The 27358-nt window shown below is 45.8% G+C and overlaps 1 protein-coding gene across 1 annotated transcript in view; it reads left to right on the forward strand.

Annotated features, from left to right (window-relative positions):
- DIS3L2 (DIS3 like 3'-5' exoribonuclease 2) overlaps positions 1 to 27358 on the forward strand; it is a 192329-nt gene that overhangs the window by 78249 nt on the left and 86722 nt on the right. Inside the window, 2 exon segments of the mRNA XM_035544858.2 lie at positions 5589 to 5762; positions 21346 to 21425. Of these exon segments, the coding sequence (XP_035400751.1) occupies positions 5589 to 5762; positions 21346 to 21425 (254 nt within the window).

Genomic DNA, 27358 nt, shown 5'->3' on the forward strand with positions numbered 1-27358 from the left:
CTGTCACCACATCCTCCTGGGTCTGTTTCTTCTTCTCTGATACAGGCACAGCCGATTTTGCAAAGTTGTTGTGGCTGGTTTGATAGAATGGGCCATTAATATAATGGTTCCTGAGCAGGCAGTCAAGTGAGTTTTCCTTCCTGTTCTCGTTGCCCCTTGTAGCAGTGTCATGCTGTTTGGGTTCAAATGCTCCTAGTCCCCACTGCCTGCACTAGGGGAATTGAGAGGATGAGTCACTTGTAGCTCTGGGGACAGTCCCTGCTGTGACAGTGCACCCCTTAGTTCTGCCCACAGACTTCATGTTATGCCTTTGGCAGCACCACCATGGTTTTGAAGGTGTCTGGACTAAGGAGCCTGTAGATCTTCATGCTGTGCCGTGGAAGTCTACTGGCAGTGCAACAGGGAAAACTCCCGCTGAAGTTGGCAGTAATTTGTCCTGGATGTCTCGGGTGTTTTCAGGTACTTTCCATCCTGCAGCTGAACTCCCGCAAGCTGGTCATGCACCTTCCTCGCTTTCCTTTTCCCTTGGGAACTTGGGAGCTTGAGCTGTGTTTCCAGTTCCCAGTGTGTTTTGGTCTTCGTGGTGTCTGTGTGTGGCTGGAGCAGTGGGTTGGCCTAGCCAAGGGCTTCCATGACACCGGCCGCCCAGGGTGGTCACCTGCACGGGGGAAAACCTGGCAGTCCCTTGGAGGTCCCCATGGGGAGGGGGTGCGTTTCTGTGTCGTGATTGCCACCTGGTGGTCACCAGTGAGACGTGGTCCCCTCTGAAGGCCACCCTGTCACCCTGACCATGCTGTGGGAAGGAGCAGGGAGGACCCAGTGGCTCCATGTCCCACGGGCGATGCCATGAGTGTGTGCTGCCATACTCCTTTCTGCATGCGATGTGATTTTACTGTGGCAATGAAATGTCACTTAACTCTACCTGCTTCAGGTAGCAGATAAAGCAAAATAGATTCAAAATAGTCTCCTTTTTCAGATAAATATTACAGGTACTACCACATACAGTTGTTTTTCTGGGGACCTTTTGTCAGTGATGGAGTCCAAGGCTGTTTGGAGCATTAGCCCAGACATCTCCACACTTTTGGAGATGGCTAAGGTGGAGTCTTCACTTCTTGCCACCACAGTATGATGATGGATTAAACTATTTAAAAATAAATAAAAAACTGAATCACAGATTCCCTTTGTGTAGCTTTTCATCAAAGTGATGCATGGGTTTTGTGGCTGCTCTAGCTCAGGGCCTTAGATATTGGTCTGTCAAGGTGACATGATTTGTCATGAGATTTGCAATAAAATGAAGCAGTGCAGGATGCTGTTTCACTCATTGCTCTTCCCAAAACCATCCAGGAAGTTTGAATTCCCCTCATTTCTGGGCATTTTATTCCATTCTTTTTGAAATCCAAAATGAATTTGGTGTGAGGGGCAATGACTAGATACCTTGGGCTGCTCACGGTAAGGCAGGAGCGAAGGTGTGATCCCCGAGCAGTATAGCTCTAGTGGAAAAACACCTTGCAGAAGTGATTGTCTCTGAGTAAAGCTGTTCCCTTGGTGCAGCTGATCACCACACTGATCTGCAGCGTGGGACGATGGCCCCGCCAGCGTGGGGAGCACGATGCTGCTCCTGCGCTCTGATGGCGGGTGGCCTGGCGGCTGAAGTGGAGCTGGAGGTGCTGACAGCCTGGTGACACAGCTCTGTGGCTCCATGACCGTGCAGCCACCTTCCACTGGGAGCTTAGGGCTTTCTCAGCCCTGTGCAGCTCAGCCTGTGAGCTCCAGGGCCTGGGTGGTGGGAGCAGCTGGGGGGCCTGCCTTGCTGGCCTTCCTTGGTGGCCTTCCTTGCTGTCCCCTCACGCACAAAACTACCCTTAGGAGTGGTGACTTATTGACATGTAGGACGTTCAGAGGGCTGGAGCACCTCTCCTTTGATGACATTTTGAGAGAGCTGGGGTTGTTCAGCTGGGAGAATGGAAGACTCTAGGGAGACCTCACTGCGGCCTTCGAGTTCCTGAAGGGGGCGTACAGGAAAGATAGGGAAGTGTAGGATAGGAGGTGATGGTTTTAAACTAAAAAAAAAAAAAAAGAAGGCAGCTTTAGATGAGATAAAAGGAAGAAGTTCTTTACTCAGAGCGTGGTGAGGCACTGGCACAGGCTGCCCAGAGAAGCTGTGGATGCCCCATCCCTGGAGGTGCTCAAGGCCAGGCTGGATGGGGCTTTGGGCAGCCTGGTGGGAGGTGTCCTACCATGGCAGGGGGTTGGAACTGAATGGTCTTTAAGGTCCCTTCCAACCCATTCCATGATTCTGTGATTCTCCCACTGCTGAAAGAAGCCCTCTGTGTATGATGACTGTGGACAAGTCTGCTCTAGGGACAGACTCAGTAAGGTTTTTAAATTCTTACTGAAGTTATTCTCTCCCGTTTGGGAGCCTGCCCGGCTTTCAGAAAGAATCAAGCCTTATATAATTACGTGTGGTCTTTTTGGAGAGCTCTTATCATGTAACTTTTGACCATGCTGGCAAGTTTCAGCAGAGTCTGGGGAATGGAGAGGGCTCAAATGTATGTTTGTGGGAACGGCTGGCTGAATAGACTCGATCGGTGTCACCGCAAAGGGGCAGATGGCAGCGGGAGGGTGGCTCTGCCCCAGGCACACTCCCATGGGAGATCAAGCTCTGGTGAGCTGGCAGCTCGGAGCAACTCAGTGAGCTTGCAGATACAGCTGGTACCCTTCACTTCGTGCCTCCCAAAGCTCCAACTGCAGCACGTTCCTGTCGGTGCTTTCCCTGCCTGCGTACTACCTGTGCCTGACGTCAGCACGAGGGTATTAAAGCGGCCCTCCAGGGTGCTCTAATACTCTCCCATCAACGTCAAAGAAAAAGAAATGTTTACGACTGTAACCATCATAATTTCTTACCTTCTAACATTTTGGAGAAGAAAAAACGCACGCAAGCCTGGGGTGTCGCAGACACTGTGACTCCCGGGGCGTGACTGTCTGACCGCCCCTGGCCCCTGTGCCTCTTGTTGTTTATAAGCCTCTTGAACTATTCTTGCTACCCTTGGTGGCCGCAGAGCCCCATGAGCGAGCCTGGCTGTTACTCCGGGGCCGTCGATGATCCTATATGCGTTACCTTTGATCACATGCTATCCTGTCAGATTTTTGCTCTGATGCAAGTCATCATGTCTGTGTGACTGTAACATGGCCCCAATTAAAGTCCGTCGTACACTTCTTGTTTCAAGGTACTTGGGAAATGTTCCCTGGAACACTGTAAATCAAATGTTAATTACTATTAAACAATATTAGTCCTATATCAAACCTCTGGGTAAACCCCTTATGGTTCATAATCTAATTTCAGTAAACGGATCAAGAGAACATGGGTTTCAAAACTGAGCTGGAAAGCACTCTGGCATTAAAAGGTGCTTTCCATGACTTGTTGTATGGACCTCCAGCCACCCTCCTGGTGTGCTGCCCTCCCTGCTCTGCCCTTCAGAGAGAAGGGGCAACCGAAGCTTAAGCATATGCCATTTCTTTTTGGTAGGGCACTATGTCCTCCTTTTTCTTTTTTTCTTTTTTTTTTCTTTTTTTTTTTTTTAAATCTATCCATCTGGTCAGGGAAGTTATCTGAGTCAAAATGCTTCTTAAATGCTTCTTTTGCATTACGGAGTTTGGTGCAAGGCACGAGGTTGAAGCGCAGGCTCCGTGCTCGTGGTGCTGGTGTGGGTGCTCCTGGGGGGCAGCAGACTCATCCTTCCTAAGTCTCCCAGCTCTGCATTAAAAGTTGGAAATGAAGTGGTAATTTCTCTGGTTTATTGTTAGTGCTGAGAGAGAGGGAGATAAAACTGATGCCTCGTTTATTTACATTAAAATAAGGATCAGACTGGGACCAAGCTGTAGAAGCAGAGAATTAAGCCTAGATGCCAAATGCGCACGTATTTCTGCCGTACAGTTTGTACATAAAATTGAAACAATGGAGGGAAATATCTTTTATCCTTGTTTTCATTTTTATTTTAAAGCTGGGCAATGTGAACTCTACAATTTACCACACCACAAAGCGCAAAATCCTTTTCAGCATATTACACAACGTGACAGGTTTATTACGCAGCCCTTCCCGTCGTGAAGAGAGATAGCTTTGCTCCCATAAAGAAGATGGGCTTGCTTGCGCTGCACGGATGGGGTTTGTTCTGTGGCTTTATGGCACATTTGAAGCCCTGAGAGCATCTTGCTCGTCCAAATGACAAGCACACTGTTTTGGCCCCAATTTTGGAAAGCAATTAGTGCCTGTTCTCACTCATTAGAATTAAAGCAGAAGGATCAATATCGTGATTGTGTATTTTATGCAGTGGAAAAACACTTATTAGAGTGGCTGTGTTTGCACTGTGTTATTACCCCTCTCTTTTGTCATATTTTGATGGATTTGCCTTAATTTCAGTTGTAATTTTCTTGGACCAGGAGCATTATCTCTATTGCCCGTAATGTGCCATTCACCCTAATGGAAGTATATTTAAAAAAAAAAAAGTGTTAGAAAAAATAAAAATCATTACCTCTGTGTACTGTAGAGCAATCTGGGGATGAGAAAGGGGAGGAGAGCCACCATGGGACGGGTTCTCCTGTAATGCTTGTAACCAGGAAGGGAAGGAGCAAATGCCCCACTCCTTAGTAGTCCAGGTTTGCACAGTACATCCAGAACCAAACACTTGTCGGACACCAGAGCTCACAGGGAAATGAGTGGTGCGGTTTGCACTGGGCCAGATGGAAACTTCCTGTAAGCGTCACAGAGCAGCAGCCTCATCCACACACCTGCAGAATACTGCAGCAAAGGCTGTTAGCATGTGGGACAGTTTCCCTGTCTACGACTTGCTTCTAAATCATTGGCTCCTCTATGGTTGGATGGTGGTTCAGAGGCTTCTGCTTAGCTAGGGGACGAGGAACAGACTCCAAAGAGCATTTAGGTACGGAAAAGAGCTTGGAAAATGGATGGAATGAGAAACTGGGGACATGTCTGTTTGTGCAGTTCTTTGTAAGAAAAGTAGGATGGGTTCTTCACACCTCTGTCTTCACAGGACATCTCTTTGCCCAGGCAGGGCGATGTTTCTTTTGGTATGGAGAGCAGTGTGCGGAGCTCCCCGGCTGCTCTCTTCTGCTGAGCTGTCTGGGGTTGGGTGGGAACCTGTTCTCCACCGCAGGTGGTGGGGCTCAGTCACATTTAAAGTGGTGAGGGGAGGAAGGAGGATCTCCAGGGAAGAAGCCTTTGTAAAGCCAGAACTGCCTGTGAGGAGAGCTGCACTTTTCTCATCCCCTTTGAATGTGGTTGTTTTCTAAAATTTGACACTTTTACCTCTGTGAGAACCTAGTAATATAAAACATCTCCTTAAAATGAGATATACAAAATAGTCCAGGGTACTGTCTGGCTAATGTTTTGCATCTCCAGCAGACGTAAGTCATGGTATGGTCTGAATTCCTGCCAAGTTCTCTGCCAAAACAAAGGGAGAAGCAATGGGTGAAGGAGCATGTTTGAGGGCTCGGCAACCTCTCTGCAGAGATGGTAATGCAACAGTTGTAATTACACACTTAAAAAAGCAACCCTTTCCTTCTTTTTGCAGGCAGCTGGCCAAAAGTCTTGGTCAAGCAGGGGAGATTGAGCCGGAAACGGAAGGAATCCTGACAGAGTACGGTGTGGATTTCTCTGACTTTTCCCCTGAAGCCCTGGAATGTCTTCCCCAAAGCCTTCCTTGGTCTATCTCGCTGGGAGAGCTGGCCAAAAGAAGAGATTTAAGGTAACAACAAAAAGCCTGGTCTGTCTCTCCTTCTTGTGTTGTTGCGGCATTCTTTTGTTTTGATTTGTTTTGATTTCATCACGCTTTGGAGAGACACTGACTTTATTACATGTACTGTGTTACGTGTTACCTGTGCTAGCTTGGAAAAAATGCCTTTGAAACTACCTACAAATCCCCAAAATCAGTTATTTGAAGAAGTATTTTTTGAGGGAAGGAGGCTTTTTCTCAAAAGAACTATTGAAAACTGAAAATTTGGTGTTTGGCACCTAATCTGAAAGCTTTATGTTTTTGTCTGGAATGTATTATGTATTTTAGTGGTAGTTTTATAGCAGATATTTTCTGAATGCCTGGCAGATCGAATGATCTTGGACATGGTTACTTTGAAACTTAAGCACAGGTAGAGACTGTCCTGCGTTTTCCTGTCTAGTCTCAGCGTTGTTCTCTGTTTTGAAGAGCTGGTGTCACGGGGAGTTTGACGGCTCTTGATCAGGTTAGCAGCTGGCAGACGCAGTCCTCCTGGCAACTTCATGCTGTCCACCCACCTCACATTACCCATCCCTACAACTTTGTGATGCTCCCATTGACTTTCGGGAACTCTACGGTGGTAGACAGTGACATTGCTGGTCTGCTCAAACATAATGATTTGTTGTGCTTAGAGACCTCTTTGCTAGAAAAGATTTAAAGACAAAAGAAGAGTAGTTTGTTTCAAACCTCGATTTGCAGTAAAGGAAGGAAGTTGCAAGAAAGCAAACCAATAACTGTGTTATTAAGATGATACGGTGTGTTCCACTCCCACACGTGTAATTGAGTATCCTGTCTCGGTTGGCAGGTCTCATTGTGTCATGGGTAACAGATTCAGCAGCTCAGGGTAATGTTGCTTTCTTGCGTGTCCTCAGGGTGAAACAGCCCCATGAGCATGGTTCCTCAAGACACTGTGTGCAGTGGTTGAAGCTCCTCTCCCTCTTAGTTTATCTGTTATTGGCATGGCAGCTAGCAATTGGAGTGGGTAAGCTGATAAACTGCAGCCGTTTGTATCTGTACCTGGACTCCAGATGTTACTTTGGACCTAATCCTGCACTGCGGCCTGTGACCTTCCCACTGCTTCAGCTTCACTGGAGTTCACTTGCCAAACAATGGAATAATTCAAGGGAGGATTGTGCTCCTGACTGACTAGTGGCCACACTCATATACCAGATCCAGACTGGAGACTTCAGCTACCTTAAAAAAAAAAAAAAATTAAAAAAAAAGATACTGAAAGCTGCAGTTCAGAAGCCACTGGAAAGTGCTTATTTTTATATTCTTGACTACATTTCAGTAGCTTTCGCTGTTTCTTCTGACCAAGTTCTTTCAAGCAAATAAAGAGCTTGACTTGTCTCCAGTCAGACAATCATTTCTGGAAACAAATTCCAAGTGCATTTGTTCCTTTTATTGCTGAATTATTGCACTGGGACTTATCAAGGTGATAACAGTTTCGCAGTTAAGCCATTTAAATCCCTCTCTGCCCCTTCCCGACCACAGTGCACACTACAAAGTAGATTTCCTTTTGATCCTCTCAAATATAAACATTTAACAGTCAAGATTTTTAAGACAATTATTTGAGCTTAATGTACTAATCCTTTTAATGTCAACTGCCCCACTGCTGACTAACTAGTTTGTGGTGTAAACACATACGAAGGAAGGTAACGTGAGGCTTTTTGTTATGAAAAGTAAAATACAGATGGATCTTCTTCTTTGTTTCATCACGCAGAGAGGTTTATCTACCTGGAAAAAAGTTGAGTTTATTGGTAAATGTAGCATGAACTTAGTTGAGTGGAGTCCTGCAGTTAGAGACCTGGCTGCCTTCTCTTCTGGTCTCTCCCATCAGACCTTGAGAGACTGTTCCTGACAAACCGAAGTGCTCAGCTATACCTTGATATTAAATGTTAGCTTTCATATTGCTGGCAGTAAGTGCCTTGTGGTCTGTGGCGTGGTGCAAACGGCTGATACACGCTGGCCCAGGGCAGCATCCAGAGGAAGGCACCTGAGCTGGATGTGTGTGGGAGCTGTGCCTTGCTTTCCAGGGGTGCTCACGCACTGTTCAACAACACCTGCCCCTGAGAGCCTAGCTTTGCTCTACTTTGTGCATGTTGATCTCCCAGGCTACTGTACAGCACTGTAAATATTCTGAGAGTATATTATTAGATAAATTACAGTGAAGTAAAGGCTCGCCTTTCCTCCTGAAATGGTCATGTTAACACTTCTAAATAGCTCGCCCTAATCCAGTTTACACGTTGTTCACCTGACTACGGTAAACATAAATTCGAGTTTGGCTTAAAATACTCTTGTCTATAGTAAATCCTCTCTGGTTCTGTAAAACACTAATGTAAATTTTCTAACATTATTAATTAAGCCTTTGGGATATGGAGCTGAGACCCGAGCAAAGTTTCAGGTTTTCTGGTGTTCCCTCTTTCTGAGATAAGTTTTTGTAGTTTCTTTTCACCACGTGAAATGACTCTTTCCTCCTCGAAAGGCAGTTTCTGTCTTCTGTTGAGCCGTGTCCTTGGTGTGGTCAGGTCTGCTTGCGAGCCAGCGTGCAGAGCACTGAGGCAGAGGTTCTGTACCAGAGGCATTTGTGAGAGTGGTTTTAGATGAAAGCAAGGCAATGTGTTTCACTGATCTGCTGAGGCTGGGCAAGATGAGGGAAGGATACTTTGTCCATGCCATCTTGTAAATATGTTCCTTGATCTTCTGCAAGTCTTTCAGTTTTACAGGAAGCGTGTTCTTGCCATGCATAGTCTGTTTGGATAGCAACTGTGATCTCACCTACATAGCCTGTGCAGAATTGCTTCCAGGAGATCTTTTTTTCATCATTTCTCCAGTAATGGCTCACAAAGAAAGGTTTACATAATATTTTAATATTACTTAAGGCAGAAAAGATCCAAACCTCGTGGATGGCTTTGAAACCTTTCAGCTGATTTAACTCTCTGCTCTGCCAGTTATGCTCAGTTTTGCCATGGACATCTGCTTTTTACCTGGATGGTTTTATCTATTTGTGAAATGAGGCAAGTATTTCATGGGCACTCCCAGCTTAATTGTTTGTAAAGAACACTGAAAATTTCTAATGAAAAGCACTAGGCAAATATTAGATATCTCCATTGCATACCACAGTTGTATTGTACAGAGAGCATGAAGTTTCATGAAGTATCAGAATGGCCTGGTTGAGCAAACTTGCCTTCTGGAGGCATTAAATGTGATAACACAGATGGGACTGGACTATTTTATTATTCAGGTTGACCGGAGTTGGTATTCTTCTCCTTAGAAGTGTGAGAAATGTTTCATTTCTGCTTTTAGAGAAATACTGGAGGATTAGTGTTAAAGGGACAAATTTTGATGGGTGCAAAGTTCCAACCGTTTTCCCATCATCTCCAGTGTTTCAACATGTAATATTCATTTTCTTGTTTGCTTTGCTTTGCACTTAGTGGTTCAGTGGTATGGGACAAAGCACAGCCTGTGAACAGAAGAGGGTCAATGCAAAGGAGGAAATGCAAATTTCAGAGGTGGGTGCAGCAGATGGGGGACTGGAGGAGGAAGCCATTTGAAGAGGTGTAGCCAGGAATCCAAGAAACCCAAAAGCTATTTCTAAGACTTGTTCCAAATGTTTCTAATTTCATTCATATCTTTTTGTTTCCTTTACTGCTTAACTGGGACAAGAAACTAAAGCCAGGAAAGTCCGATCATAGTGGGAAACAAAAACCTAAATATTGGAGAGAGAAAAAAGGCCGTTCTTTGCAAAGCAGTTCTGCCTTTTTGCATGTCTCCCATTGTTGGTGTTACTGTGGAAAATGTATAACATCACTCTTTTGGAAAGCACCAGAGCCTGTTCAAGTGGAGATGGTTTATATAGTCTAACATGGAAGAACTTGAGGATATCTATTTCTTTACCATTTGCCTAATAATAAGTGAGCCTGTTGACCTCCGCTGGACTATTACAAATGTGAAACTTGGCACTCAAAATTGCTTGCTCTAAATTTTCCAGTTGCTTTCTCTTTTTCCATTTGATGTCATCCTGCCAACTAGTGATTTTATTATTATAAACAGGACATTGTATTCACTTTTAAGAAGAAATATGAAGCTGAAGGTAAAATTACAAACTGCAGTTTCTCAGCTGGCAAAATACAAAACAATGAGCTAAAAATACTGAGCAGAGAAAGGGTGCTGTGGCAAGAAACTCTGAAATATCTACAAGATGGATGTGGTCTGAAGAGCAGAAACTGATTGACTTCAACTGAAAAGCTCTGAACTTTGAGAACTCATGAGAATCACTGGTGATGGGGGTCAGAAGGAACCTCTGGAGATCATCTACTCCAACGCCGGTTGCTCAGGGCTGTGTCACGCTTGTTTCTGAGTATTTCCAGAGATGGAGATTCTACAACCTCTCTGAAGAACCTATTCTGGGGTTTGAGCATGTTTATGGTAAAAAGGTGTTTGTTTGTTTGTTTTGTTTTTGTAATTTTTCAATTGAACTTTTGTGTTTTGTGCCCATTGCCTCTCATCCTGTCACTAGATACACTGAGAAGAATCTGGCTCTGTTTACTTAGTCATCTTTGCTCCCTCTCATCAAGTATTTCTTGACACGGGTAAGATGTCCCCACCTGAGCTTTCTCTTCTCGCAGCTGAGCAGTCCCAGCTCTCAGCCTCTCCTCTAAAGTCGCACACTCCAATCTCTTGATCATCTCTGAGACCCTTCAGCAGACTTGATCCAGTATTTTGGTGTCTTCGTGGTACAGGTGAGCCCCGAACTGAACACAGCCCTTCAGCTGCGGTCTCACCAGCGTCCAGTAGAGGGGAAGGATCAGAGGACTGCATCGCTTGACCTGCTGACAGCACTCTTCCTAATGCAGCCCCGTAGGCTGTTGGCCTTCTTTGCCACAAGGACACGTTGTTGGCTCATGTTCAACTCATTGCCCACCGGGACCCCAAGTCCTTTTTTGCCAAGCTGCTTTCCAGCCAGTCAGCCCCCAGCCTATACCAGTGCGTGGTGTTATTCCTCCCCAGGTGTGCAGGATTTTGCTTTTCCCTTTGAGCTTGGTGACATTCCCATCAACTCATTTCTCTGTTGAGATCTCTGAATGGCAGCAAAACTCTATTCCTCTTGTGAGGAGCGTGAGCTTTTTTTTAGCAGCCTTCTGGCTGCTGAAAGGCCTGGAGGGCATCATCATGGGGTTCAGCAAGGATCCGCAGCATTGGCAGGGGACAATTAATGCTCACTTGCTTCCCTGCTAGTGCAGAGTTAATGAACTTTGCTTTTGCAGACAAAGAGCTCTAAAGAGTGCAATGAAGCTTTCAGCTAAAGTTTGCGTCTTGATATTTCAATACGCTGTGACCCAAATTGCAACTGACCTAAAGCTATCAAAGCTATTAAAGGCTAAATTGTAATTTTGGCTGCCCATTCAGAAATGTAGCATCCTTCCTTTGGTTGATAAGGGAGGAAAAGTGCTGTGCTGTGTCTCTGCATCCTGCTGTGGAGGGAAGCTCTGTGGTTGGCACTGTTTGTAAGGGGGAAGCTCTGGCAGAAGGGCAGTACCTGCACTGTCGTTCTGCCTGCTGATCCTTTCTTGAGGTGTGGTGCAGCTTGTAACAGGGATTAGCCGTGCTTATAGGAAAGGGTTGACAGCGTGTTCTTTGCTGTAGTTGCCCAAGCAGATTATTGGCTGATAAAATGAGAGGTGATGGTTAAATAAATAAAAATAAAAAATGGCAGCCTTGAGCTGAGCAAGGAGTTGGAGGAAAGCAATCAGCCTCTGAAACAGATGTCTTTTCAAGGCAGGTGGAATACTTTAGTTTGAAATGAGTGCAAGGCAGATAAAACATCATTAAACAGCTTGTTTCCTGGAGATTTTCCACTACAAAAAGCTAGTGTTAAGTAGAGCAAGACTTACTCAGCTATAATAGGATATGTAAAAATGCTCTGGTTTCTGATGGAAACTGAGAAATGGCTTGTTTAGCAAATGTATAAGCAACATTGCTGCAGACCTGACTGTTATCTTGGCGTGGAGCAGAGACACAAACAGGGCCAGATTATGATCTCTGCCCTCTCGCTGGGCACTGAGCTGTTCTGTGACTAATTCAATGTTCTCCATAGGGAGATAGAAGGCACACAAAGGATTACTCAGCGGTGTCTAAGGATGTCAGATCTAGTCCCTCTCTAACAGGACCGAGTCCAGAAGAGTGATGATGTCCGTACCTGCTCTGGTACTTCTGCTGTCCGGGCAGCCTGGGGAACAGTGCTCTTGGATTGGTGAGGAGAGCTAGCGTTAGCACAGTACTCACCCATTAGCTGAGTAAGTAAAACCGAACAAAACAGCGCTCCTGTCAGAGTGATGTGATTCAGCTCCCTGCTCCTGACACTCAGTTGGCTTCTTCAGGTCCTCCGCTCTGTTTTCATAACATTTTCTACTACACTATAGCTACAGCAATTGTGGTGACACTGTTTTGTGCAAAATGATGCATGGTGTTTGCTGTCAGATGCTGCTGTTACCAGTGGCTGGTGTACAGACACACTGGCAACATCACTGGTGTTTTTCCTTACAGGAAGGCGCGTGTGGTCATTGGAAGCACAGCTCGAAGTGGAGTCAGTGGTGTGCAGTTGGACAGGGTTATTGTGTTCTGATATTGCAGGCCATCAAAACCAAGCTTGCTTAGTTAAGAGTGTTTCGCTGTGGAAAACAGTAATAACTTTTGCAACTAGGTTGCTATATATACAATCTTGTTCCTGTCTGGCTGCTTATGTTATGGAGGGAATAACAGGGAGATGAGGATAAAAATCTTAAATCAGGTTGGGAACATGTCCATTTCTTACTGGATTCTACTGGATCACAAGGTGGGCTTTAACTGCGTGCAGTGAGCAGAAGAGTGCCCCATCCTGTCACTTTACATATGTGAGGTGGCCTGCCCAGTTCAGAGGTGCTGGATACTGCCACTTTCCCTGATACCACAGATGCTGTTCTCTTACTACAGGTTGGATAGCACTTCCGTAGTCAGGAGATGAAAGATCCAAGACCTGGTGTCAGCCAGGGTGTGTCTCTGTTGCTGTAGATGAAGAAACACAGAACCGAAGTAGGTGAGGCAGTATATCCCCATTGTGGTATTTCAGGGCCGCGCACTGATCACTAGAACAGGCTGGTCGTTACAAGGAACAACATTTTCTTCATGGCTTCTTTCTGATCCTGAATACTAGGAGACCTATTTACACCTTTACAGACTGTGGTGTTCGCAGTGGGGTCTCATCTCAGCCCACCTCTCATGTCTTTGCAGAGCTCTTTCTTTCCACATCTTGTCTGGCCTTTGTGGGTTGGGTTTTGTATGTGGGAAATGGTGCCTGTAAGACAGCATACCATAGTCATTGTCCCAGTTTCATGGTTCATAGAATGGCTGGGGTTGAAAGGGACCTTAAAATCACCTAGTTCCAACCCCCCTGGTTCCTCGTGCTTCAGGAGGGAAGGACACTTTTGTCATCAAAGCTGAGAAAACGTTTGTTTTCTTGAAAAAGAAGTCCTTTTTCTCAAGGTCTGTGCTGTAAGCTGTTGAGTGAGCAATGTATGCTCTCTGACCTGACTGCCCTGAAGGTTTTGGGTGATGGATCCTTGTTCCCAGGTTATTCTCAGATCCTCACTCTCTAAAAAGGTAGAAGCAAACATAATACAGATGGCACACATGAAGGTGTTTTCTGTATGAGGCAGAGTTGTCCTGGAGACGTCACAGCATGGTTTAGAAGTGGGGCAGTCCAAAGAAGACTAAGGTATTTTGGGAGCTGAGGGACCAACTTGAAAGGAAGGATAAACCATGCAGTGTGTATTTGCCAACACTGAAACTAGAAGTTTGTGAAAGACGTAGTTAATGGTTAAAATACGTGGACCAAAAAGAAGCGAGAATCATTGAAGGTGGTGGGAGGATACGAAGGGGTGTTATGAGGACAAGTAGGGTAAAACAAAGAGGAAACCTTTCCTGTCCAACCTAAAATAGAATGTAGCTTACAGTGCTAAAGAAAGTACTGGAAACTCCATCACTAAAGATGCTTAATACTATACTGGAGAAAGTCCTCGCAAATGTATTGTCAAGTGTAGCCCAGCTCTGACCTATGGGGGTTGGATGACCTAATGTCTCTTCCATTTCTAGCTCGGTGCATCTATGATTAAGGTAGTTTATATAATGCAAGTGCATTTTCAATTACACTCCACCTTCTTGCGTGGGATAGTGGTGGTGCAGAGACCTCATTATATTTGTGGCACAATTACAGCATGACTTGTAGGAAGTATTGCTGGTGCTTGGTCTCTCAGACACTCTGATCTCTGTTATATATAAGTTGGCTTTTCAAACCATTTAGTTATGTTCCAAGACTGCAGTGCTCTTTTTTTTTTTTTTTTTTTTTTTTACCTTCTTCCTCCTTACTTTGAGGCCATAAATACACAGAAGGAATAACCGATTCCGGTTCGGCAATCCAGCGAGCAGTCCTTGGTGAAAATGTAAATGTTTATTGTTGTAGAAGTACAATACATCAGGAGCCATTGTTAGCTGCTCTCTTGGACCAAGGTCTGTTTTCTGAACCAGAACAAGATGTTAGCTAAAACATAAACACAGAGAAATTAAAAAGAACAGCACAGGTTTGATGTATAAAGTTGGGCTTTCAATGCATTTTATGGTGTGCTGGAGTTTTGTGGGATTTGTATAATTAGTGTTTGGAGGGGGCAGTTTTTGCTTCCAATTATTTTGTAATTTCACTTCATTTTGAAATTTATGCACCATGCAAAGAGAGTTTTGTGGTGTGTCATGTATCTTTGTCGGTGTGTTACAGGGCATTCAGAGTGCCTTCAGAGATTTGTCAGGGCAATTCTATTGCGTGCATATTTTTTAATATATTCCTTTTAAGCAGTCGTCTTGGAAGCAGCCACTCCAGGGCTTTAACTGGAATCTGCCCACATCAAGTGTGACAAATGTGGTAGACACCACACGTAATAGATGTCTTTGGGAGTGGGATGTCGAAATCTCGATGTTCAGGCACTGATTGTTCTCTGAAATTTCTCCCTGCGAAAGTGTCTCATACCCATCTGAGTGATGAACATCGGTGGAACGGGTCCCATGCTTATTGGCACTTCATAGCGAACCTGCGCAGACAGCGTGGTCAAGTTGGGTTTACTTGGGATTGAGGGATGAGATTTGATTTTTGCGGTTGCCATAACAATTGGGCTGTTGTGTGAAAAAACGTTTGTAGCTTTCACTGGAGTGAGTTGACAGCTCTAGGATGCCTATTTCCAAATTAAAACAACTGTTTCCAGCTCTGAGAAATGATGTCTGTTTAGCTTTTCCAAGATAGAGCTCAGCAGGTTCTTAGAAATGACCTGAAGAGCCTAAGGACTCTAAAAGTGCCTTCGTTGCTTAATTTTAAAAAGCCAGCTTCGAGCTGAAGTTAATAAGGGTAAACCGGGATGTGGAGCTCTCGGTCCCACCCAGCTATTGTATGCACTCACAAAGTGAAGAGAACAGGACAATCTAAAGAGTCCCTAGAAGAATGTAAATGCACTGCAAGTGTCTAGACATGCAGTCACTCTTACTGTGAATGTCTCAGCACTGACATATTCAAGTTTAAAGAAGGCTCGTAATGCCTATACTTCAATAAACAAAACGATGGTCGTTGGCATCTCCCCTCCTGCTGCAGCAGCGTGGGCGCTGGAAATCGGGTAATGCTTCTGCAAAAGATTTCAGGAGATGCTTCAGGGACTGTGGGCTGGCAGCAGGAGCCGGGGCAGGACGGGAGGTCAGCATTTGGTGGTCACCCAGCCGGTTGAATCTGCAGCCAAGCGCTGTTTGCCTGTGGGGAATTCACAGCCAGCAGGTTGCAGCCAGCAGGTTGCAGCCACCTTCTCCCTGCTAGCGGATGCTGTGGCTTCTGGTGGATTCTTTGTCTTTTGTAGTCCTTTTGGATGCGTTGGTTTTGGTGAATGACCTGTGAATGCTGCAGGAGGCTGCCTCAGTCTGCAGGTTGCCCTTGGGAGACAGTCAGGGCAGGGAGGTAAGTAAGGTGTTCAGGCACCTTAATTCCACCTCAGCCCCTTTGCCTGGGTTCCCTGTTGGGAGAAAGTTGGTGGTTCCCTGCTCAGCTCCTTCCTTAGGTGCTCGGGCTTGCTGTCAGAGGCACCAGCCCTCCCTGGTTCCCAAGTAGCTGGTGTCTGCTTGCTTCTTTCGGGCTCTGCCTCCTGCGAACGGTCACTTCATCTGGTAAGAGCAACATCTTGCTTCATCGAGGGCTTTCAGATGTCCCAGTGGGTACACGCAGTTCCCTGAACTGTTTCACGGTTGTTGGCGTCTGTTAGAGTGGTGCAGATCTGGGCTCAGCATCTCTGCTGGCACGCTGCTGCCTGGGGAGGCTGTCCAGTTGTGTTAGCAGGGTTCGCACGGCTGCGTGGCGCTGCTTTGTTTGCTGTGCACAAACCGTCGCTTTCCTGCATTAGCAGCATCGAGCTGCTTTCACAGAAAATCACGCGGGTAACACCCAGACTTCACCCAACCACCGGCCACGCCGGGAACCTCGCTTCTGCTGCAGCCTGAGGCCATGGCTTACAAACGCAGTGCTTCGTCTTGGTGCAAGCAGGCTTCCACTCGAGCGAAGATGGAGCACTGACCACTGGGACTTGTGATCTCCTTGTGTTATATTTTATGGCGAGCTCCAACTGATTTATTGAGTTTTGAATGATTTTAGCTGGCAAAAAGCTATACTGATGTACTGTAACAAACCTTGCAGCACCGACTGTATGCTATTTTCTCTGCTGATTCTTGTGAATACCTTTGCATAGATGTACTTATTTACACAGAGAAAAACAAACTGCCGTTGCAGTCCTGTGATCTGCGAACATTGTAATTACCATGATGGTAATTCTAGCTCACTAACAGACTGTTTATCTTACCTCTACTGCGGCAATAGCCATTTATTTTAGGTTCTGTTAAAGGTAAGAAGACTAACCGCTCTGCAGATACGCTCGTCCACTTTAATTAGGCTTCCTTAAGGTGTACAAAGAGAAATGGCACTTAATTAGCTTTCCTTAAATTAGGATTGATATTCCAGCTTGTATATGTGCATGCTGTGGTTACCGTCTAATAAACAGAGCGCTCTGCTCTGCACATTTTTTCCCCAGATGGTTGATTTGCAAGATGGCAGACGGGGCCGGCGTGCGAGCTGTGCCTTCAGCGGTGCTGAAGGGGCTTCAGCAGGGTGCAGACGGCGTGAGTGGCACGTGCGGGTCCACCGCGCTCCCTGCGAGCCGTTCCCCCAAAACTCTTGTAGGCATGGCCCGGCTCCAGTGCGCAAATCCTCTGGCCACCTGGAGGAGGGAGAAAAAGATTTTATTCTTCCATCGACACAAACTCCATGCCAGAGCAAGTCCACCTCTGCAGACCCACATTAAACATAGGTTTCGGACAAAGAAGCTCCCGTAAAAAGTGGAAGTTTGCACACTGAAATGTTTCTTTTTGGTTAGCGTGTGGAGGCTGGGGGTTTCTTAAAAGACACGTTTATCTCCAGCCCTTTTCAGCATGAAGACCGGAAAATCTCTTAACTCTGTGTGCGTCTCTATCTCCTAAACCAGTTTCCTTTCACTAACTAACTTGTGTGTTTGTTGGAACAAATGGACTTGGAACATCTCATTACTTTTACAAAGTATGTTTTGACAATTTTAAATGAATAAAACAGATTTTTATTAGGTGTAATGACAATGAGAGATGGCTCCTTCGGGGCTTTTAAAGCAGGGGGGGAGAGGAATGATCGGGCTGCTTAATCCACAAGGTCACCTTGGCAGCCCTCCAGAAGCCGGCGACAGCTGCCAATTTGTATTTACCTGTGGTCAATGCAAATATGCCTGTGTGCAGCCGTGATATTTGCTTGCGCTTAAGCAACGTCTTTGTTAGCAGGTGCATGAGAAGTGCTGTTGCCTTGAGGTTTAGCCATACAACCCACGGCAGGTTGGTTTTGTTATTGGTTACGCTCAGAAATGTGGTCTGATCTCTCCGGGATCTTTGTGCCACAGCCTTTGGGGTATTGTACAGCTGGCCAGCATGGCCAGTGGAGGAATTTCAATGGCTCCTTCCTCCTCACCGAGCGGACTTGCCGCATAGCTGGGGGCAATGTTATTTCTTCACCCGGCTGGGTTTTGTCAGCCTGCCTCTGGGGTGCTCCCGGGGGACCTGGCCTGGAGCAAGTGCCAAGGGAAGGGGACAATTTGTGGGGCAGGGGGCGGCTGCGCTGCCAACCCCAGCCTTTCCTCTTGTCCCTTGTCTCTGCCTGCTGCTGGTGTGCCCTGGGACTGGAGGAGGCTCTGAAGACTTCCGGAGATAAAAAGTGACAGTGGCAGGGCTGGAGGAAAAGCAAGAGGCGACAGCAGAGCCCTAGGCCTTCCTGAGAGCTTGCCTGGAGAAGCACACGTGGGGGTGCTGCACTCGTGCCCGGTGCTGCAGTCCCATCGCTCGGTGGATTGTTTTCTTTCCAACATGCCAGCCCTGGTTCCTGTAGCCATCTGAAACCTCTCCAGTAATAAAAGCTGAAAACCAGAAATATAATTCATCACACTTAATAATGCAATTACTGGTAAGCAGAATTCACTTAGAACATTTTAGTCAGGTGTACTCCTTTGTGCCAGAATTATCTCACTGCCACGGATTTTGAGCTCTGCTTGCAAATCAGCGTCTCTTGTCCCAGTGACTACCTGGCCTGCAACATTTCTGCAGGGCCCTTGTGCCAAGGAGTATCGTTCCCTGTGTTACTTGCTCAGTGACTTTCTTACCTCACCTTGCAGTCTGTGCCCAGAATAAGCTGCCCGTGACAAGCTACAAGTTCAAGTCCCTTGAGCAGTTTGAAAGGAGAAGCGGATCTGAGCCTGGTGGTAAAACATATCCCAGCTGTGCTGCATGTAGAGGTGCTGCTGAGAAATGCTAGATCACTGTTTGCCTGGATCCCTCTTCAACTTTGCATCTGTGAGCTTAAATATCCCAGCTGAGAGCTGTGCCTGCACGCAAAGGGGCTGCGGGAGCCCGGCCAGCGCGCCCCGAGCGGCAACGAGCCCCGCACCAGGCATTGCCCGGGGGGGATGGGGCCACCCCCAGCCCAGCTCCGTGTGCTCTGAACCAGGGCCACCGCCGACCTCTGCAGCAGCCTTCCCCGGCCAAACACATCTCGGCAAAGCAGCCCTGCTAGTTGCTACCATTGTATAAATGTGTTCGGGATTTGGCACCCGCCTTTTTGCATTCACTTCTTTCCAGGGCAGGCTGCAAATATGCACTTTGTTGAAACCAATCTGCTAATCTTTAAACCGCCTGCAGCTACAATTCTCAATGGGTGGCAGAGGCTTGCGGTTGTGGGCCCCGAACATCTGGGCTCAGCTATCTCTTCCCGTGCCACAGGAACCCGCCTTCTCTTTGAAGAAGCTCTTTACCCTTTTTCTTGGTCACTTGTCAGCGTAAATCAAGCCATTAGGTTCTGCTCGCTGCTGTTCGCTCTTTTAAATTAAGGAGCTTGAAGGAAGATTTACTCGAGGTGGCTGGGGGGCAGTCGCGGTGCCAGGCTGCGGTGCGTGGACGCGTGCACGCCTGCAAGCTGCTTGTGGTGGCTGTGTATCTGTGCACACACACAGCTCCCTGAGGTGAGGTACCCTGGGGAGGAGAGATCCTGAAATTCCTGCCTTAGGTAGACTTGGGATTTTAAGGGCTCCTTATTTATGGAAGCAAGGACGCTTGCAAGCCTTTACAAATTAGTCGATTCCTGCTGCCGGATGGCTAGACACCAACAGATCAAAGTCGCCGTGTAGTTGAAAAGATTTGATATCTTTCAGTGTCACGATCTGTAATTTGTTTGGATGCATGTGAAGGCTCAGAAACTAATGTGCGTCGAGGGATTAAGGCAGCTTTGCTGTCCAATCTGAAAGCTAGCATATTCTAAAAGATTTTCAAAGTCTCGGAAGGGAGTGAAGTGCTTTACTGATTTTTATGTCTTTGAAAATCTCTATTTAGTGTGCCTGGTGGAATTATATAAATATACGCTGCCAGCTGTCTGACACCGACAGATACCACCCAGAGCATTTAAGCACTGAAGTGATAGGCCTGCAAAGATAGAGCCATCGCTCTCGCTGTGCAAGCACCCATGCAAAAAGTCAGAGACTTGCTAATTCCGTGTGACGCTTGCTCATTTAAAGGTTCGCTGTAATTTTTCCCCTCCCACCTCCGCCACCCCAGGAGGATATCAGTGGCTGTGTGGTAAGAAAAACAAATGTGCTCTCATTAGACATCTCCAGAAGGGAGGTGCCACCGTGATCCGAGTCTTTCTGCGGCGAGAAGAAAAGCAGCTGTCTGATCTCTTCCTTGGCAGCCTCAGCCTGTACCATTGTGCTTAGGGATCTTTGACCTCGGGAGGGGCTGAATTTGTTCCAAATGTTAAGATAAAAGCAAAACAAACCAGCAAACCTGTTCCTTTGCTGTATCCACCACTCTTTTGGGTCTAGTCTCACATTCCCCACCGTGCTTGGGAGCGCCCTCCTGTAGGCCAGGGGCCTGGGCAGGAAGGTGCGGTAGGGCAGCCTAGAGTGAAGGGAGGCCCTGAGCAGGAGTTTCAGAAAGGGTTTTGGTTTTTTATCCTGACTACTTCAGGTTTTAGGTCTCTGTGCTTTGAACACGATGATGCCTGAGGTCAGATGCTATATTTTGGCTTGTCTCCATGGCCGTAGACCATAACTGTCTATCTCGGTACGTTCCCAGTGTCCCTGCCACCCACTGCTGGGGGACACAAGTTCTGTAAGCTGTCCAGGGCAAGGCTGGTTATTCCAGGTGCCACCTATTGTGGCATATGTGGAGGGGTGTTCAGCTTTTCCTAAGCACCATGTTGATTTGCTAAATCTAATTAGCTAATTGGGAGCTCTTTTATTCTTTAACTTTCATAGTGTTTCATATTGAACCTGATTTTCCCTTTGGTGCATGATCTGCAACATAGATGTTATAAAGTACTGCAACCCTTCAGTGTCTGCACCGAGAACGAAAGACTCACTCCTGCTTTAGTTATCACACAGCCTGGTTTGTGAGTGTTTTGCTGCCTCTGCTCCATGCTAGCTGTGCTCACGGAGTCACAGATGCTCCAGTACCTGCTCTTATGCATGGGGCTGTGGGTTATTTGTGGTTAATTTAGCTCTACAATTAGGGACCATCTCTTTTTCCTCTATCTGCAAGGCATCGAGACTTTTCCCTGCTTGTTTCTTTAGAGTGAACTTGATGGGATCAGTTGTTTAGTTTTTGTGGCGGAAAATCAGCAGTGAGATGAAACCTGTTAAAAGCAATCAGTTCTTCCAAAAAGAAAAACTAAAGAAAACAACAACAAAAAACTGACATCAAGGAGTTTCACTTCTCCAAAACTTCTTTTTTGCATTAGATTTAGACTTTCAGATTAGTTTGGAAGATGTTTCAACAGCCTGAGTCTTCTGAAAACATTGTTATTGTTGTCTGGATGTCTCTGGTCTATGTGTTTTGATACCTTCCTCATGACTGGAAGATAAATTTTCCTTTTTTTTTTCTTGGATAGGAAAGAATGCATTTTCACCATCGACCCATCAACTGCCAAAGATCTTGATGATGCTTTGTCCTGTAAACAACTCCCTGACGGTATGAGATATATTTTACAAAATACTGCTCAGTGTTTATGTTCAGCAGTTGACATGTTCATATATATATAATTTGTCATGTAGTATTCTTTACCAAATATGAGTAAGTGATAAGTTTTTCTCCTGTTTTAATTGCTTGTTTTCAGAAATCATAGAGCAGATATCTTCAAGCTGCAGCCTGAAATAATGCTGGTGTCAGGAAATGCAGAACCACAATATTTTGCATATTGGAACTATAATTTGATTTGAGCAGATCTCAGCTGTCCCTTGTTATTAAGGGACTTACAGTTGAATAGCTAATATACCACTCTCGTATACTGAAGTCTAGTAAAACTTTGACCTCAAGCACGTAGTCCCTGGATAAAGGAACCTGGTTTTTGAAGGTCACTGGGTGAATTGCTTCTTGGTGTTTGCTTATGGGATGCTGGGAGTAGTCAGATGAGCAGAGTGTGCCTTATAAGTTGTGTTCCTCTTCTCATTGCCTTTTAAGCTTTCTGTTCTGCCTTATTTGTACTTTCACTATGCCATAGGCCAGCAGAACAGAAAGTAAAGCTCCAGAAGCCAAATCTTGATGATTCTGACTAAAGGAACTTCACTCTTGTAAGCTTACTTTGCTATCCAAGTTCTGCTCGTTTAGTTTGATGAAATCCAGTAACAGGCTTGGTTTAGAAATAGTACATGATTTGATTAACATATCCACAACTAATAAAGAAGATAAAGCGATTTTTCTTTGTGTTTAGTTTTGCTTGCTCTTATTAGTCATCACAATATGATAATATCAAAGGCATGATTCCCTGTTTTTGGTTGATTTCATTCTGTGTAACGTGACCAATAAATTGTGTCATTTAGACACAGGTACAGAATAGTATTACAGGGCTATAGAACTAATTAAAACAAACACAGAATAAAGCCAGATGCAAGAAAATTTGAGGCCAATAAAATTATTTCTGATTATATTGATACATCAATTTTGAGACAAGGTTAAGGAAAAATTGCTGTTCTGTCTCACAGAAAACTTAAACAGTCTTCTTGAGAGATCCTGAACTTAACTCTGTTCTCCCTCTTTGTGCTTCATCATGCGAATTATCTGTAGATTTATGAGTGTTGTGATCCCACAGTCACTCAGAACTAAGGTGTTGAAACTCTGGCATCTGAACCTCTACTGACCTACATGTGCATGGATTTTAGATGCTGCACAAAACCATTCACTGAACTGGTTTGCGATGCATTTTTCTCTTATCCATAAGCCATTTGGAGAATATGTTCAAGGAAAATATCTGTTTGACCAAGAATTTTTCATTCCCAGAGACAGTATTGCTCATGCCTGGGACTTGGTATATCTGCCAGGCAGAGTTGTGGAGCATGTTTTCTCTCCCATACTGCAGAAAGTGCTGTATGAGCCCTCTTCCTGCAACCTGGGAGGAAGGAGAAGTGCCGGCGCATAAAGGATCCTCTACCTGTAATGTCCAGCCAAGAGCCTTCTAGACATTACCAGGCTGTTGCTTGACTGTGGGAGCTCTGTAGTTTGATGACAAAATGCCCCCTTGTGAGGCAGAGGTGGGATCGCAGCAGTGCTGCCCCACGTGCCCTGTTGGAACAAGTCCTTCTCATGCAACTAAACTGAGGGGGGAAAACCCAAAAAACCACCCAAGTCTTCTTGGCCTGTTTTTTTTTTCTGACTCCTCCCTCTCCTAGGGGCTGTGTTAAGGCCTGTGCTGGCTTCTTGGATTCCCCAGATGAATATTTTCCTTGCCCTTTCCTGATCTTCAGTGAAGGCTAAGGAATATGTGAGAGGGTCACGTCAAAGCCATGCTTCCAGGGAATGAGTGTACTTGTACGTGACCGGGAGCAGGCGCCGTTCCCCCTCCCACCATACCCTGTTCTTTCAAAGGTGATCTCTGATGTACTTATCCTGAGTGGACAGAGGATGCTTCTGCAGCCAGATAATACTTTGTCTTCTCAGGAAAATGAGGCAGTTGGGGAAGGAAGGTAAAATGGACTGGGCTACAGGGCCACTCTGCACAGGGAGGGTTTGCAAAGCTCAGCTTTTCAAATAAAACAAAAGTGGAAGGTACAGGAACCTTTCTCTTCTCTCAGTTCCCCAAAATAAACTTTGCTAGTGTGATTTAGAAGAGACATGAAGAAACCCTGAAAGAGTCAGGGACTGACTGTCAGGGCATGGCCAACTTCCTGAGAGTAAAAGTTAAGGTTTCTGTGGCTTGTATCCAAAACTTATGGAGTGGGAAATCCAGCGTGGATTTATGGCTTTTGAAAGTTTGCGTCCTTCTTGGGAGCGTTGTGCATATTCCTCATTCCCCCAGATGAGCCGCGGATGAGCAAATCCAAGAGGCGCTGTAAAAGCAGGCAAGTGAATGCACCCACTGGGGGCTGTCCCAGCCCTCAGGCCTTTGTTCGCCCCCACATCATTTTCCATGAATCACAAAGTGTGATTAAGAGCCTGCTCGCAGCAGCCCTTTGTGTAGGATCTCTGCCTTTTGGCTGGAGCCGTACATTCTCCAGCAGGCTCTTTCCGCCCTGGACTCCTCTCAATGAGAAGGCGCTCTGAGCTGGAGCCTCCTTTAAGAGCGATCTTTTCTGTGCCCACCCTGGGCACCGTGCCCCCTGCCTCTCCTGCCAGCCTCAGCCCCGCTGTGGGAGCAGCACCATGCTCCAGCAGGGCTTAGGCCAAGGAACATCACCCCCTTGGCATGACATCTTTTGTGGCTGGTGAGTGTCCCAAGGACCAGATTTTCCATCAGTGTGGAAGGAACCACCATGGAAATGGCCTTTCTTTAAATTAGAAATGTCTTGTTTATTGTAAGGAGACCCAGTGGCTCAGAAGGAAATATGGACAAGAAAACCAAGTCTTCGTGGTCTTTGGTGAGTTCTGAGCACTCCGAGAGGGAGCAGAGGAGCCGAGCGGGAGCAAGCGGCACAAAAAGCAGGAGAGAGACTGCAGGAAACCCTCTGCATCCATCGAGCAGACGGGGCAGCTGTCCGGCCTGCTCGGTGTGTCCCCAGGCAGACGGGAATGAAATGTCAGCATCGTGTCTGTGCTGCGATGTTTAAATGCTCGTTGAAAGCAGGAGATTTATCTAAAGCAAAGATGTCCAGTCTGCTAGCTGGAATCACGTCCAACAACTGATGTTGTGCAAACATCTCCTTGCATGATCTTTTTATGTGTAGATGAGTAATAAAAGCAACCAAGAACCATCCTGAGGGACTCTTGTCCATTCTCCTCCCAATGTGCTGCTGTTTGAGGCACAAACTTCCTCCAGCATTTCCCGAACCTTTTTCTGACAGTTGTGGCTCACCGCTGAAATGCTGAGTGCCAAAGGTGAATTTTTTGAAACACTTAATGATCTGAAAACCCCGATCTAAATACCGTTTTGTGAGCCTCCTGTAAGGAGTATGTTTCCCATATATTTGGCATATTACCTATATCCTGTGCCCCTTTCTGAGGTGTCACCTCAGAGAAGCAGCTGCAGAGCGTGTTGCCCAAGGCACAGTGTAATGCCAGAGCTTCAGAAACAGGGTGCTAGATCCTCAGCCAGGGAGTGAGCATCACATAGTCTCTGTTCCTTGCAGGAGACAGTAACAGCAACGTGTGTATTTGTATTACCTGACACATGCACTCCTCACTGCTGTCCTTACTTTGCATCCAGGGAGGGAAGGAGCATTTTGAGCTAGGTCACAGCTATCAGATCCTGGATGGCACAGGCCCCTGCCTTGCCGGGGAGACTTCTCCTCACCTTCCAGCTCTGGGGATTTCAGCCCTCAGACCTGTCCTTTGTAGGAGATGTTCAGATCCATCTTGTTTCACAAGTTCTTGGGGCATTTTCTTGTATGAGAATTGAATCTCTGGATTTGTTACTGTTTGGCCCACTGTGCAGCTATAGCCTTAGTCATCGTCTGCCTGGGGTCCCTCAACTGCTACAGGAAAACAAGGACTACTGCTATAGGCCCGTGAAGTGTGGATGGCAAAAGCAAGGGTATAAAGCCATCAGCATACATGATTTATCTTTTATTTTTTTGACATCTGTACTTTCACTGAAAATTTTCAGGAACTTGTGATCTAGAAAGGTCAAAAACCAGTGCTAGGGGTCCCTTGGGTTTACTTGCTTGCAAAGCTGTTTCTGTTTGCAGCCCTTCTGTGTTAAGGAGAGCTCTTATGGGAATATTAATCTTGCACTTACTGGATCTTCTTGATATATTTTGGAGGTACCCTGAGGGATTTCTGGCTTTAAAAGTTGCTATACTAGCTGCAATTATTATGACAAAGAGTTGTTTTAGAGGTTAAAGAGCTTATCCAGGGCTGGCAAGACTTCATGTCTCATGAGGACAAAGTTGTGTTAAGAGTTAACACATCTTTTATTCCAAATGTAAACCCAGTTACAAGAAATTATTATTTTTTCCATCTTTTTTGCCCATATGTTAAACACTTTAAAAAAAGAAAAAAAAAAAAGCCGGCATGAGCAAACCACATATCTGGCATCCTCATGATGTCAGGAGTTCTCCAAAAATCAACAGAGAACGCAGTACCCAATTCTGAAAACGTCCATTTCTCTTAGTTTATTAGTACCCATATAAAGTACAAAAAAAACCCCAAACACCCATTGCTCACACATCCCCCATTAGACACCTTAATCAGTGCGTTTCAGGAGATTTTGAAGAACGAAATGGTCTTTGTCCTCAAACATTCATTGCCAATTTATTCAAGATTGTGGCAATTTCTTTGCCACGAAGGATCTTTTGCAGCAAGCAGAGAGATGGGGACTGTGTTTGCACCTTTGCTTAGTTTTAAAACTTCTCAGCATAACCTCCTTCCAGTCGCTGGACGGAGGACTTGCCTATGCTATGTAGTCAGTAAAAGCTGATTTTTTTTCTAGAAGTAATCCATAAGTCCGTCATAAGGAACTATCCAGTAGCAGGGTGTCACTAGAAAAGGAAGCGAGGGATGATTGTGGGAAGAGCTTTATTTTTAATGGAGCTCACAGTAAGACCTTGCAGCAGTTGGAAACCGTACAGGGATATATGTCTTAAGTGGGCCAGCCTGGTTTTGAGAGGATTTTCTATTGGAGTCTGCTTTTGATTAACTGTCGTGCTCCTCTTTATTGTTTAATGATAGCAGTAGGGAGGTAAGCTTGCTGTTTGCATTTGTCGGTGTATATTTTAAGAGATCAGCTCCAATAAAGAATGAAAACAGGGTTATTTATGTAACAGCTTTAGAAATATGAACGAACTGTACTCCGTTTCGATGACTCAGCATCATCTCGGAGTAAAAGATGGATCTGGACTGCAGCTAGCTTCTACGGTGTTTGTCGAGTTGTTTCAGGGTAGCTTAAGGTTTTAAGCGAGTTCATTTCAGTCAATGCTCTTTTTGTGATCCTTTCTTTCTGCACGTTTCCCGGCGAACGGCTGCAGCCAGGAGCGTCCAGCGGAGCAGTTCTGGGTTCGTACAACTGTTGCGCACTGTTCACAGAGAGCAAGCGTACGGCTTTCAAGCCTGAGCGCTTTCCTCCAGGGTGCAGACGTTTAAAGATTTGTTCTGATCTCAGCGTGTAAGAGCTCCCCACGTGACCTGCACGTCCCAGTGGAACCAGGCAATTTTCGTGCACTTGCCAAACTTCTTCTGGGAATAATGTGCAAGTGTCGTTTGATATGTTTCTGGTAATGTGCACAACTGAAGCAGTTGTGCTGTGTTTGAAGGCTACTTACTAGCAGGAAGAGAGGTGAAATGTAACCACTTTAAAGGCAGATAATTCCATCTGCTGAAATTTCAGGCTGTGACAGGAAAGGAGTTACCGGGAATTACTGGGGTCCATTTCGGAGGGGTTGTCTCACCTCTGTGCAGATCTTTGGATGCTGATTTCAAAGAACTTCTTTGGGCTACACTGTCAGGGTCTCTGTACATCTTCTTGTGTGTTTATTGAT

Source organism: Cygnus atratus, chromosome 9, assembly GCF_013377495.2.
Source record: "Cygnus atratus isolate AKBS03 ecotype Queensland, Australia chromosome 9, CAtr_DNAZoo_HiC_assembly, whole genome shotgun sequence".
Taxonomy (NCBI): Eukaryota; Metazoa; Chordata; class Aves; order Anseriformes; family Anatidae; genus Cygnus; species Cygnus atratus.